This window comes from Hylobates moloch, unplaced genomic scaffold (assembly GCF_009828535.3).
Source record: "Hylobates moloch isolate HMO894 unplaced genomic scaffold, HMol_V3 SCAFFOLD_11, whole genome shotgun sequence".
Classification (NCBI taxonomy): domain Eukaryota; kingdom Metazoa; phylum Chordata; class Mammalia; order Primates; family Hylobatidae; genus Hylobates; species Hylobates moloch.
Window position 1 is genome coordinate 41,200,213 of NW_026652286.1, and position 14,719 is coordinate 41,214,931.

Here is a 14,719-nt window from a genome sequence, read left to right on the forward strand (position 1 = left end):
CTCCCACCGCCTCCCTGCCCTTCTAGCCGCGGCTGGCTAAACTCGATGGTTCGCTGCGCCGCGCCGGCCGCTCTAGCAACCCCTGGCTGTCACACTTTGGTTTCCGGCTCGGTTCTGGCTGGTCTGAGCGCTCCGACTTCCAGAGGAACGCTGTGCACGTGGAGAAGAGCGGGGACTCCGCGACCCTGCCCTCCCGACCCTCATGTTCGAAGAGCCTGAGTGGGCCGAGGCGGCCCCAGTAGCCGCGGGCTTCGGGCCCGTAATCTCACGACCTCCGCCTGCGGCAGCCTCGCAAAACAAGGTGAGTGACCCGCAGGGGCAATGGGAGCTGTTTCAGGCCGCGAGGCGCGCCCAGCGCTGTGTGTATTGCGGGGAGGGACACCTGTGGCACCGTTGAGGGCGAGTCCTGATCTGAAGATCCGAGAACTTCCAAAAGAAACTGACGTTGGGTCAGAGAGAGTTGTTGAGTAGAAGTTGCTGAAGCGAAGAGGGTTCTTCAGACAGGAAAAAGTACGTACAAGGGCCCTGGGACAAGAGAGCATGTTCTGTTAGAGTGACACACACAAGTGATCCTTGTGGTTGGAATACATAGTAAATGAAAGGGGATGCTGTTCAAGTTCAAGAGGTAGAAGTTTTGCGTATATTGAGAATAGAAGCCAATGAAAGGTTTTAAGCAATGGAATTATTTCTTCAGATTTGTATTTTGAAAGGGTCATTGGTTACAGTGTGGAGGATGGATTGGAGAAAGTAAGAGTTGTCAGTATTGTTGTTCAAAGGAGGGTGTGGGAAACTTAGAATCAGGGTAAGTGCCTGGCCTAGGATTACCCGGTATGACTGCAACACAGAATCAGCCTTTCCGACAATACATCTTCTCCTTTGAGCCTCTGCAGATGTGAGGGCCCTACTTCTTCAGGCTTTTCTTACCCTTCAGTCTGCCTCCAACCTGAAATCGGCCTGCTTTGTTTCCTTTTTCATCCCCTAGCCCCATTACCATTGTCCAAGCCGCTGGCCTCTCTGTCTGCAATTTCTCCCCTTCAGTTTATTTTCTACACTGCAGCTAGAGACATGTTAAATATTTAATATACGTGTGTGATCATGTGTCTTCTGTGTTCAGAAACCTCCTTACCTCTTACAGAAATGTATCAGCTGTAGGCAAAAGCTCAAGGTGAAGGGTTGGAACTCCTGGTCTCTGGCCTTGGTCTTTTTGCTTGTGGCCTTAGCATTTTCCTTTGGGGAAACCTCCATTAGCTCATTTATGCATTGAAGAAAGTGGGATAGGTGGTTTCTGTGCTCTCCAGCTTCCCAGAAGTTGGGGTGGTGACATAAAAGCTCTTCTGGGTTCTGGCAGGCTTGACTGGGAAGAATTCGGATGCTTCTGCCAGTCTGAATCAGGTCCACCTCTCTCCCTTCTTGTTCTCCAGGCCTCCTCCATTCTCTTTAGGCCCACTGTCATCCCTTGTTTTCCTCCAGGGCTCCAAGCGCCGCCAGCTCTTGGCCACATTACGGGCCCTAGAGGCAGCATCTCTTTCCCAGCATCCCCCCAGCCTATGTATAAGTGACTCTGAGGAGGAGGAGGAGGAAAGGAAGAAGAAATCCCCAAAAAAGGCATCGTTTGCCAATGCCTCTGCTGAAGTAGGGAAGAAAGGGAAGAAGAAATGTCAAAAACAGGGCCCACCTTGCAGCGACTCTGAGGAAGAAGTAGAAAGGAAGAAGAAATGCCACAAACAGGCTCTTGTTGGCAGTGACTCTGCTGAAGGTGAGAAAAGAAAGAGGAAATGCCAGAAACATGCCCCTATAAATTCAGCCCAGCACCTGGATGATGTTGACCAAACAGGTACCGCTGGATGTGTATATGTGTGTGTGTGTTGGTGTGTGTGTGTGGGGGGGGTCAGCTGGTTCTACATACAACAGAGATTATCCACTGCCATCAGGATTGGGGCTAATGGTGTACTCAGGCAATAAGAAGTACTTCTATGCAGACCACAGTCGCCGTCTCAAAGACAGAGGTATGGCTGGGATGACTTGCCATGACTCTGAATGTAAGAGATCTTGCCTCATGTGCACCTTCCCATCTCCCTCCCTGTAGATCCCAAAGCCTGGAAGGGTAGTACTACAAATGATCCACCAAAGCAAAGCCCTGGGTCCACCTCCCCTAAACCCTCTCATACATTAAGCCGCAAGCAGTGGCGGAACCGGCAAAAGAACAAGAGAAGATGTAAGAACAAGTTTCAGCCACCTCAAGTGCCAGACCAGGCTCCAGCTGAGGCCCCCACAGAGAAGACAGAGGTGCCTCCTGTTCCCAGGACAGACAGCCATGAGGCTCGGGCAGGGGCTTTGCGAGCCCGCATGGCACAGCGGCTAGATGGGGCCCGATTTCGCTACCTCAATGAACAGTTGTACTCAGGGCCCAGCAGTGCTGCACAGCGTCTCTTCCAGGAAGACCCTGAAGCTTTTCTTCTCTACCACCGCGGCTTCCAGAGCCAAGTGAAGAAGTGGCCACTGCAGCCAGTGGACCGCATCGCCAGGGATCTTCGCCAGCGGTGAATGGGGGTCAGGCACTGTGAGAAGCCATGTGGTGGGTCAGTCATAGGCTCAGATCAGACCAATATGTGACCCTTGCCTTCCACTCTCAGGCCTGCATCCCTAGTGGTGGCTGACTTCGGCTGTGGAGATTGCCGCTTGGCTTCAAGTATCCGGAACCCTGTGCATTGCTTTGACTTGGCTTCTCTGGACCCTAGGGTCACTGTGTGTGACATGGCCCAGGTAAACCCCTATGTTATCTGGCTTGTGCTCTAGGCCCAACCTCCATATGCTAATCTCTAACCCTTCCTTCCCCTTTCCCATCCTGGTATCTCAGTGCTGGCTTTCTTCTTCTGCACTGTGTGCCTTGTACAACACTCTCACTCTCCACAGGTTCCTCTGGAGGATGAGTCTGTGGATGTGGCTGTGTTTTGCCTTTCACTGATGGGAACCAACATCAGGGACTTCCTAGAGGAGGCAAATCGAGTACTGAAGCCAGGGTAAAAGTCCCCAGGACACAGATGCATGTATGTATGTATGCATGCATGAGTCTGTGCATTTACACAGAACTTTCTGTCTTTCTCAGGGGTCTCCTGAAAGTGGCTGAGGTCAGCAGCCGCTTTGAGGATGTTCGGACCTTTCTGCGGGCTGTGACCAAGCTAGGCTTCAAGATTGTCTCCAAGGTGAGGGCCCCAAGAAGTCTGCACTTGTTTTTGTCTCATGTGGCCCTTTTCAGGGTACTGGTGTTCAGGAAAGAGGCTTTAGGCACAGGAACAGACATTTTGCTCCCCAATGGAAGTGGGAGCCCTGGGAAGCTTTCTGAGCAGAGGCAGTACATAGAGTGAGGTGTTTTAAGGAGTTGGGATGAGGATTTGGTTCTCACTGGGTCTTTTCTGCCCCTAGGACCTGACCAACAGCCATTTCTTCTTGTTTGATTTCCAAAAGACTGGGCCCCCTCTGGTAGGACCCAAGGCTCAACTTTCAGGCCTGAAGCTTCAGCCATGTCTCTACAAGCGCAGGTGACCTCTGGATCTTCCTTGAAAGGGGAGGCAGAGCTCAAACTCCAGGCTCAGAACTGTGAAGACTGTTTCCAGCCTGGCTGTGAACCAAGACCTGGTTGCTGGTGGACCCCGAGGACAAAATGTGATAAAACCTCTGGCTCAGACTTGCTCTACTGAAGGCTTCTTGGTTATAAGATGCATAAAGTCACTGGGGCTAGCTAAACAATAAAGAGTTTATTGTGAGAACATGGGGATATCTGTTTCATGACACTTCAGGTGTTATGAAAACTAGATGGTTTGGAATTCAAGGCATTTTTAGGTTTTGCTCCTCTTTCCAACTAAGAAGCCACATGGCCTTCCTGTCCTGCCATCTCCACTCTGCTGTCATCTGATCTGTCTACAGATCAGCTTCCTCTGCTCAACCATAGCTTCTGCTCTTTCAGCTTCAGTTTGCCCAGGCCTTCAAGGTTGCAGACAGGCAGCTGTTGCTGCTTGACTCTGAGGCAACTGGTAGTCCACCAACATCCTGGCTCAACACATCAGTCTGAGCCACCAGCTTGAGACTGTTTGGTTGTCCCTATACTGAGCATTTCTAGTGGTTTATCTTTCCCCTCTCCCCTCATCTCCATCTTTGGAACCATATAGCATCAAGCCACTCCCAACACCTATTATCCTGTGGGACTTTGGGATGTTTATAGCTGAGAGCACAGATTTTGGAATCAGGTAGACCTGGATTTAATTCTTGGCCTGCTACCTAGAGGCACTTAAAGTCATTTAATTTCTGTATATCACATTCCTTATTTGGGAAATGGTAGGATTTTTGTCTTGCAAGGTGGTTGTGTGGGTTAACTGGGGAAATCTGTGGCCAGGGCTGGGAACATAGGAGGTGCTCAGTAAACTAGCCATGACTATTATGTGTTGTAAGCCTTACTGTTTTTTGAAGATCTTCCCTAGGCTGGTTGGACGCTGAGGGGTAAAGAAAGGATTTGTTGACTAAGGAAGCCTCTGGGAGAGGCCAGACCTTTCAACAGGCTTACTTCGTAGACTATTTAATGACTTAATAGATTCTGAGCTTCCGTCCTTGGAGGGGTAGTGAGGGAGCTGGGTCTCTGTTCATAAACAACTTGTTGATGCCATGTAGGCTTGGGGGCATTGGGCTGTTCATTGGCAGAAGAGTCTGTCCACTGTTTTCTGCCTTGCAGTGGACTCAGATCAGCATGTCCTGGGAAAGCTATAGGCAAGGTGCTGAGGGAAGGTGAGTTTGAATGATAGATTCTAGGCCTCCCCCAAAAGGTATCTGCCATGTGCCCAGGTGTAAAGATATGGCCTCTTGTACTTGTTTTCAGGAATACCTGACAGTACCCATTGGGAGATCGTAGGTTCTATGGCCCTGAGCCAGTTGGATGCCTCTAATAAGGGGATGGAGGTTTTGAAACAGGCTGTAGTCCAGAGGGCATGTTTGGAGGCTGGGCTGTGAATCATTAGGCAGGCATTGCACAGTGCCTCTACACGTACTGTTCTTTCTGCTGGATACTCATCGGACTGGCAATTTGCTCATCTTTCCGAACAGCCTAGTTTCTTATTCTACTCCCAAAGCAAAATCAGTTCTTCATCTGTACTCCCAAAGCACTATGTGAAGAGTGCTACTTCAGCTTCTAAATATTGCATTGTGATTCCTTTGTGCATTTGGCTGCAGTTTTCTCAAGCCATATTTATCTTTGTATTCCCGGAGCTTGTCATTTGAGATATAGCCAGTGTACTTATTCACCTGGGAAGAGATAAGGAATGATAGGGTCCACTTGAGTGGGATAGATGAGAACAGGGGTGTTATAGAAACCCAGGTACTAGGGCACAAGATGAGGGCACTGTTGACTAGTCATGATGGAAGAAGTAGACAGACAGGAGAACTTCATTAGGTAGAATTGGTGGGATGTTGAGGTTGGTAAGGGAGGAATCTGAAGTAAGTTCCAGGTTTCCGGCTTGAGCAACTGTGGGTAGGCTGGTGATGCCATTCAAAGTGTTGGATTTTAGGAAGTGGGACATGCGTGAAATCTGTGCTAGGGGTCTGGGAATCAGCAGCCTAGAGGTGGTAATTAAAGTCAGAATAGAGGAGATATTCAGGGTAACATAATGAGAAGAGAAAATGGCTCAGAATAGAACTGAGGAGCAAGTCATGGATGGGTAAAGGAAAATGAACCAGTAAAGGTGATGGAAGAGGAGAAGGTTCACCGAGAGATGTAAGAGTAAAACCAGGAGAGTTAATTATTATTATTATTATTTTTTAAGACAGAGTCTTGCTCTGTGGCCCAGGCTGGAATGCGGTGGCGTGATCTCAGGTCACTGAAACCTCTGCCTCCTGGGTCAAGCATTTCTGCCTCAGCCTCCCGAGTAGCTGGGAATACAGGCGCATGCCACCATGCCCAGCTAATTTTTGCATTTTTAGTAGCGATGGGGTTTCACCATGTTGGCCAGGCTGGTCTCGAACTCCTGACCTCGAGTGATCGGCCTGCCTCGGCCTCCCAAAGTGCTGGGATTACAGGCATGAGCCACTGCGCCCAGCCAGTTTTTTTGTTTTTTGTTTTTTGTTTTTTTTTTAATATGGGAGGATGGGCAGGTTGTTAGCTGTCGAGTGCTATTGAGATGAGAGAGAACTCAGAATGCAGTGGGGTAAGGATTGCTGAGTAATGTGGAGGGCCTGTTTGAGGTAAATGGCAGTGGTAAGAGGTTGCTCCATTATGAAAGCCCTGTGAAAGCCCTCTTCCAGAGTTCCTGATAGGGCCCCAGAAGTTCGTTTCTGGTTGCTTTGATTTTTTTTTTCAGGGAAGCAGGAAGCCAGTTTATCATTTGAGAGTGAGAATGGGGGAGAGGAAATATCTTCCAGGCCCACAGGGCATAGAAATACCCAGTTAGGCCAAAATGATTTATCTCCTTACCTCTCCTCATCACTTGGGCTCAGAGCAATCAGCAGCGATTAGGTAGAGAGGAGCCGAGGAGAGCGAGGAGCATACCAATCACTCCTCCCTTTCCCAGTGCAGGCTCCTAGACTTAGCTGGGGCAGAGCTGGGAGGGGAAAAAAAGATTTCAAACTGCAACAGGTGCAGATTATTGTTACACAGGATTAGACATTCTAATTAATTAAGATTATGTTTGTTCCTTAAACTGATCACAGGACTATCTATTAAGAACATAACAACCGGCCGGGCGTGGTGGCTCACGCTTGTAATCCCAGCACTTTGGGAGGCCGAGGCGGGCGGATCACGCGGTCAGGAAATCGAGACCACGGTGAAACCCGTCTCTACTAAAAATACAAAAAAAAATTAGCCGGGCGTGGTGGCGGGCGCCTGTAGTCCCAGCTACTCGGAGAGGCTGAGGCAGGAAAATGGCGTGAACCCGGGAGGCGGAGCTTGCAGTGAGCCGAGATCGCCCCACTGCCCCCATCCGGGGGCAGAAGGGCAACCCCCGTCCAAAAAAAAAAAAAAAAAAAAAAAAGAACATCACAACCTTGCTGCAGCTTTTCTCCATAGCAGGGAGAGTACCTCCCAGTGAATAAAATTTGGAGGGGTGGTAAGAGACAAGAATAAAATTGGGTTTGGTTATCCGTGCCTCATGCTTGTTCAGCATCCCTTTTAGAGTTCTCCAAATAAATAGTTACTGCTTCCGCAGTTATTGGTGTGCTCCAGCTTCTGTTCCCGTAATATAGTCCAGTCCTAAGGGAACACATTTCTTTTTTTTTTTTTTTTTTTTTTTGAGACAGAGTCTCGCTCTGTTGCCCAGGCTGGAGTGCAGTGGCGCAATCTCGGCTCACTGCAAGCTCCGCCTCCCGGGTTCACGCCATTCTCCTGCCTCAGCCTCTCCGAGTAGCTGGGACTACAGGCGCCCGTCACCACGCCCAGCTAACTTTTTTTTGTATTTTTAGTAGAGACGGGGTTTCATCGTGGTCTCGATCTCCTGACCTCGTGATCCGCCCGCCTCGGCCTCCCAAAGTGCTGGGATTACAAGCGTGAGCCACCGCGCCCGGCCAAGGGAACACATTTCTAAAAGAAACAACATGATCTTGGCAGAGACACCGCTCAGCTCCAAACCCAACCATTTATGTAATTGCACAAAACTCTCTACAGCTTTTCACAGAGACCAGTAATTAGATCCTTTCATCCCTGGGTCATCCTCCTTCCGAGGTGAATTCTCTGACCAGCCATCTGGTTTTAGGATACCCAACTCCTGCAATAACTGCCTTACTGGTCTAATTGCTTCTACTCCTGTCCCCAAAGCAATAAATTTTCCACACAGCCATGTGATCTTTTTAAAATGTAAATCAGCTTATGTCACTTCTCTGCTTAAAATCCTTCAATGGATTCTCACTGCCTCGAGAACAAAAGACAAACTTTTCAGGCCCCGTGTGATCTTGCCCAGGCCTCCGTCACCATCACCATCTGCATCTTAACCCACTCCTCCCCTTTCACAAAACTCCAGCCACACAGACTTGCTTTTTTATTCCTCAAGCTTTCCAAACTGTTTCTACTGAGAGTCTTTGCAGATGCTCCATCTTCCCTGAATACTCTTTCCTCAGTGAGCTCATTTTCATCTTCCTGACTTCATACCACTATTACCTTTGCTTCTGTGGAAGAAACTGGCCAGATGCTCACCCAAATGTCTGTACTGCATGTAAACTGCATTTCCCAGCTCCACGCATCTTGGCATGTGTGAGTAGTTCTCAACAGTGGAAAATGAGTGGAAGTGATGTTTCAATACTAGACCAAGGCAGTTAAAGGGTGGCTGAGCCGTTTCCATATTCTCTTCCTCCTTCCTCTTCAAGGTAAACTTGAAGCACATGTTTTGACGGTGATGGAGTCATAGCATAGAAGAAGTCTGAATACCTGAGTTACTATTTAGTGCATAATAGCTACTTGACCAAAAACATCCATGTTGGACTTTGAACAAGAAAATAAACCTGGTTACATTCTGCTAGTGAGTTTTAAGGGTGCTTTAGCAGTTATCATTATATACCCTGGATATATCTTCTATGGTATCCTGTTCACCTTACTCTTGACCACAATACTCTGTTTCCTTCAGGGTGTTTCAAATATTTAATTATCTTGCCAGATGCCAATCAACACTTTCTATTTGTCCCATGAATTTAAAATCAGGGGAAAACATATACTCCCAATAGGAAGTTGAGATACTCTTTTTTTTTTTAATCAGTCATTGTGACTGTGACCAGAAAAACAAATCCCACTAAAGAATGTCCTGAACAGATTTTTTTTTTTTTTTTTTTTTTGTCATATAACCTGGAGTTAGGTGACTTGGCATTGGTTCTGGAGCTGAAGGATGTTAGGGATGAGGTCTCTGTAGTTTTCTTGTCTCATGGTCACGAAATGAAGTGTTATTGATTAAGCAGGGATGCTCTACTTAGTATTAGACTTCTTGGAAGTCTCCCTAATTGCCACAGCCCCTATCTTTTTGGCTTTGTTTCAAGGGTCCTTCTACATTGTTAATACTCTGGTATAAATACGTTCCATTATTCCCTATAACATGACTGAAACCAATCTGAAGTATTAACATTTTAAATATGTTTTTGGGCCAAGTGCAATGGCTCATACCTGTGATCCCAGCTACTAGGGAGGCTGAGGTGGAAGGATTGCTTGAGCCCAGGAATTTCAGGCTGTAGTGAGCTATGATTGTGCCACTGTACTCTGGCCTGGATAACTGAGATCCTGTCTCAATAAATAAAACAATTATATGTATATATATAATATTATATATACATATGTATGTATGATGTTTTTCATCCCTACCCTTTTCCACATCTCAGGGACCTGTCAGCAACTTATCCAGTTTAAAGCTGCTGTTCCTCTACCTCAGTGGTTTGGGAGAACATGGTCATTATTTCACTCGTTCTTTACTTCCTCTGTCTCTTCTAGGATTGGAATGGGGGAGGGCATATTAGAGGAAGAAAGTCTGAACTTATGTGATTAAGGTAACATTGGTGTGTTCTGTGCAGACAACCATTTAAATGTTGACTCCTGTGTGAGCTGTTGGGGTTCTCTGGAGCTCTCCATGAGGACTGGAGCACTAACTGACTTTGGTTGCCTCTTTTTGATGCACAGCCCACACTGCCCTTCAGCTCTTCAGCCCCTGACCCTGACAATGTACCCACAGCCTCCTCGTGCTAAAGTGCCTCACCCTTGTACGCAGCCCTCCTGGGAATGGTCCCAACAAACCCTCAAGACTGGTTACCTTTCATGGAACCCACAGGAAATGCATACATATTTGTCCTGCCAAACTGGAAGTGCAACCCAGCCAGCAGCTTGCTTTTCTCACCCTGCCTTGTCCCAGCCAGCCTGACTCTTACTTATACATCTGAGAAGTGCCAGTCTCTATAATTCACATGGCTCCAAATCCTCATAAGTGGTTCAGATTATGTTCTCCCAAGAATCCTCCATGCCACATTCCACCCTGGTGGCCAGATGGAGATGGGTCTGTACATTTCTGAGCTTACCAAGTCTGTATCTAGAGAATGTAACGCTGAATGAATGTAATGCCTCTCCCTCACATGAGAACACTAAATATCTACAAATAGTTCTATTGGAGCCCTCCTCACTCAGTTTAGAATGAAGGGAGCGTACTACTCCTTTGTCTTGCAGGGAGAAGTTATCCCTATTCCTAAAGATTCCCATCAATGAATCTTTTATTTCTAATCTCATATATAATAGAAAGTGTAGTGGTCTCTGGATCAGCTTTACTATCTTAGAATAAACTTCATGTGGATAGATCTAGTACCTTTATTTGGAATGTGTTGGTTCCTATCACCTCTTGTCCTCAGTTTCGGTATGTTATCCAAAGATCTTAGACAACTGAAAAACTCTAATTTAACTTCCTCTTTTATGCAGATATTAAATGTGGTTTCCTTTTTTGTGTGTGCTTTATTTCTATGGAGTATTGCCTATAAATCTTGTCTTCTTTTTAAAATCACTCAACTGTGTTTTTAATATTCATTCATGTTATCAGTCAGGATCCAGTCAGGAAAATAGAAACCACACTAAGTATTTCAAGAAGAGGACTTTTAATACAGAGACTTAATTACAAGTATTAGAAGACTGAAAGAGTAGGAAGAAGTTGCTGTTGTAACTCAAAAATTAGTAACTGCAGGCCGGGCGCGGTGGCTCACGCTTGTAATCCTAGCACTTTGGGAGGCCGAGGCGGGCGGATCACGAGGTCAGGAGATCGAGACCACGATGAAACCCCGTCTCTACTAAAAATACAAAAAATTAGCCGGGCGTGGTGGCGGGCGCCTGTAGTCCCAGCTACTCGGAGAGGCTGAGGCAGGAGAATGGCGTGAACCCGGGAGGCGGAGCTTGCAGTGAGCCGAGATTGTGCCACTGCACTCCAGCCTGGGTGACAGAGCGAGACTCCGTCTCAAAAAAAAAAAAAAAAAAAAAAATTAGTAACTGCAGAAATCAGAATATTCCAAGGCCTGTGAAAACAAAAGGGAAGAGGTGATGTGACTACCAGAAACTAGGAGTTCAGAGAAGGGGCCTTCTTTGACTGATACTGACTTTTATGGGAGAAGCTCCCTCCAGGTATCTTGGTGCTTATACCTCTGAGGAAGGGCATGGCCCTGAGGGTGGGAAAGCAAGGGATAACTGATCTCAGACTGCTAAGTGGGTAGTCAGACTGCTGCTAATATCTCTGAGAAGTGTGGCAAAGCTGATGTTCAGTGCAGAACTAGCTAGTAGAAGCCAAATGTCTGCAGCGGAGATCATGTGACAACTGGAAAACAGGAATGAAGTCTCTTCTTTCAGGTTTCCTTTAGGGCATCCCATTGGCAGACCCTAACAGGAAATTTGGCAATGGAGTCTGGGAAATGTTTGTAGAACCCCAGCTACAGCAACACTGCCAGAATGTGGGAGTGGGGGTGGGTAGGGGAGAGAATTGGGGGAGTTGCAGGGGGAGATATGGAGAGGCTAGCAGCTGAAAAAAAATAGGTAAATAACCAGTATAATCCATGTAGCTGTTAATCTAGTTTGTTGCTTCCATCAGCTGCAGGAGTATTCCACAGTATGCATCCACCATAGTAAATTTATCCATTCACCTGATTGCCTCAAATTCTTTGCTACCTAGAGAAATTAAAACCCTTGAAGCTAGGGTTCTGAGTACAAGATCAGTTCCACCAGTTAGATTTCTTCATTTGAGATTTGGGAGGTAAAGGCTATCTTTCTGCTGTTTTGGTTGTTGCTGCTGGAAAGCAAGTTTATATAGATAATGGGCTTTCTGCAACAGCTTTCCAGCTTTGAAAACCTGCAGCATTCCCATTGAAGCCAAGAACAAAATAAGGATGCCTATTGTAATGGATAAAGTTCAACCTAGGCCTGGACGTTCAACAGGTAAAATAAATCTACTCTGTAATAGTATAAGTTTGACTACAATAAACTGTGGTTAAGAAGAAAAATTGGCCGGGCGTGGTGGCTCGTGCCTGCCTGTAATCCCAGTACTGTGGGAGGCCAAGGTGGGTGGATCACGAGGTCAGGAGTTCAAGACCAGCTGACCAACACGGTGAAACCCCATCTCTACTAAAAATACAAAAATTAGCTGGGCTCTGATGACGCACGCCTGTAATCAGGAGGCTAAGGCAAGAGAATTGCTTGACCCCAGGAGGTGGACGTTGCAGTGAGCCGAGATCGCACCACTGTACTCCAGCCTGGGCGACGGAGCAAGACTCAGTCTCAAAAAAAAAGAAAGAAAAATTATTGGAAGGATAGCAGTAAGTAATTCACAGAACTGTGAAGTCTGGAGGTGAGGCATGAAACAGGAATCAACAGAGGATGAACCACTGCAAAAACTAAGGTAATATGTTAGAATCAGTCTGGTAAGGATGGCACTGCTGGCACCACTGCTCTTGGGCTTTTCTCTTGCTCTTGGTACACAGATTAATGAGAATTCTCAATTAATGAGAATTGAGTTAATCCTCCTCCTAAGTTCATGACACTATGTTAAGATCAGTCCATGAAAGGCCCTTCTCCTGTTCTTTTATTTGTTCCCTTCATTCCTGATTTGCACTTCAGTTCCTACTGTGTTCCCCCACAGTGCATTCGTTATATGTCCCTAGACACATATGTGTCTTTGGCAATATATATGGTGGTTTTGGTGTATGTATGTTGTGGCAGAGACTTGCCAGCTGTTTCCAACACCCATTTTCTTCCTGAGAAATCAACTGGATTGTATTTTCCAGCTTCCCTTATAGTTAAGGGTGGCCATGTGATTGAATCTAACCAGTTGGATGGTAGTAAAACTAATGTATGTTATTGCCAGACTTGGGTCCTTAAATTTCCTTATGCATAGTCTCTCATATCATAATCAAATTGCTGAGAGCCAAAGATAAAACATGGAAAATAATAGAAAGACACATGTACAGAGAACAAGGATATGACTTAAAAGGCAATGTCTCATCAAAAACAGTGGAGGACAGATGATACTGGAATGGCATATTCAAAGTGCTTAAAAAGGAAAAAATATGTCAAACAAGAATTCTGTATCAAGCAGTTTTGTTGCCTGGACTCAACATGAAAACAAGATAAAGACATCTTGAATGGGGCAGGAAGGAACAAAAACAAGAAATTTATTGCTAACAGACCTGCATTACAAAAAGTTAGGTTCTTTGGGCTAAGGAAAAATGGTACCAGATGGTAACTCAGATCCACAGAAAAAAATAAAAAGCACCAGAAATGGCAAATATGTGGACAAATATAAAATCTCTCTATTTTCTCTTCTTATTTATTTAAAATACATAGAACTATTTAGAAAAAGTATAACACTTATGTATTGGACTTATATATTGATTATATATACATGGCAATAGCTCAGAAGGTGGGGTGGGGTGGGAGAATTTATTGGAATTATATTACTGCAAGTTTACCATATTTTACCTGAAACAACTTAGATTATTACCCCTAAGTGGACTGCAATGAGATTTACAGTGTAATCCCACTAAAACATAATGTGAGAGGATTGCCTGAGGCCAGGAGTTTGAGACTAGCCTAGGCAACATAGTGAGAACCTGTCGATACAAATAATAATAATAATAATCAAAGCTCTCACCTCAATAACCTAGGAAAAAGATAGCAAAATAAATCCAAAGCAAGCAGAAGGAAGGAAATAATAAAGATAAGAACAGAAATCCATGAAGTTAGAAACTGAAAAACAATAGAGCAAGCCAATGAAACAAAGGGCTGGTTCTTTGAAAAGATCAATAAAATTACAAACTTCTAGCAAGACTGACAAAGAAAAATAAGAGAAAAGACACAAATTACCAATACCAGAAATTAAATATCACTATAGACTATACAAACATAAAAAAGTAAAGGAATACTGCAAAACCTCTATGCACATGTTTTTGACAGTTTAGATGAAATGAAACAACTCCTCCAAACACAAAGTGCCACAACTCATGCAATATGAAATAAATAATTGAAGTTGCCCTGTGACTACTCAGGAAATTAAATTTATAATTTAAAAATTCCCAAGAAAAAAACTCCAGGCCCTGATTGTTTCACTGGGGAATTGTACCAAATGTTTAAAGAAGAAATAATGCTAATTCTCTAAAATCTTTTTCAGAAAATAGAGGAGAACACCTACCAATTCATTTTATGAAGCTAATATTACTCTGATACCAAAACCAGAAAGAGATGGTATAAAAGAAAACTACAGACCAATATCTTTGATTAATATAGACAAAAAGTTCTTAACAAAATTGAATGCAACAATATGTAAAAAAGAATTATACATTATAACCAAGTGGTGTTTATTCTAGGGATGGTTCAATAATAGAAAATAAATCAATGTAATCCATCATATTTTAAGGCTAAAGAAGAAAAAATTACAGAATTATATCAATAGATGCAGGAAAAAGTACTTAACAAAATATAATACCCATTTATGGTAAAAACTCTCAGAAAACTAGGAATAGAGGAAAACTTTTTTAACTCCATAAAGACCATCTATAAAAATACATACAGCTATTATTACACTTAATGGTGAAAAACCAGATGCCTCTCCATTAAGATTTAAAAGAAGGCAAGGATTTTCACACTCATCACTCTTAACTGAGTTTAATGTAGTGCTAGAAGTTCTAGCCAGTGCAATAAGGCAAGAAAGAGATAAAAGGTATATAAATTAGAAAAGAAGAACTAAGCTGTCCCTATTTG

The 14,719-nt window shown here is 44.8% G+C and overlaps 1 protein-coding gene across 2 annotated transcripts; it reads left to right on the plus strand.

Moving 5' to 3' along the window:
• Positions 1–56: 56 nt before the first annotated feature.
• On the plus strand, positions 57–6,071 carry RRP8 (ribosomal RNA processing 8). 2 transcript variants are annotated; one of them, XM_032166733.2, is made up of 7 exons: positions 57–301; positions 1,471–1,834; positions 2,087–2,540; positions 2,634–2,763; positions 2,914–3,020; positions 3,107–3,203; positions 3,424–6,071. In XM_032166733.2, exons 1-7 carry the CDS (start codon positions 203–205, stop codon positions 3,541–3,543), a joined length of 1,371 nt encoding a protein of 456 aa, XP_032022624.1. In that variant the 5' UTR covers positions 57–202; the 3' UTR covers positions 3,544–6,071. The 2 variants fall into 2 exon arrangements, with proteins under 2 accessions (XP_032022624.1, XP_032022625.1); XM_032166734.2 differs by having other exon boundaries at positions 1,471–1,756.
• The last annotated feature ends 8,648 nt before the right edge of the window (positions 6,072–14,719 follow it).

Excerpts from the sequence above, each read along its gene's own strand:
- RRP8 (XM_032166733.2), top strand. The coding sequence starts at position 203 with ATGTTCGAAGAGCCTGAGTGGGCCGAGGCGGCCCCAGTAGCCGCGGGC. Across the intron at positions 302-1,470 it reads CGGCAGCCTCGCAAAACAAG|GGCTCCAAGCGCCGCCAGCT; the intron begins GTGAGTGACCCG and ends GTTTTCCTCCAG. Across the intron at positions 1,835-2,086 it reads GGATGATGTTGACCAAACAG|ATCCCAAAGCCTGGAAGGGT; the intron begins GTACCGCTGGAT and ends CCCTCCCTGTAG.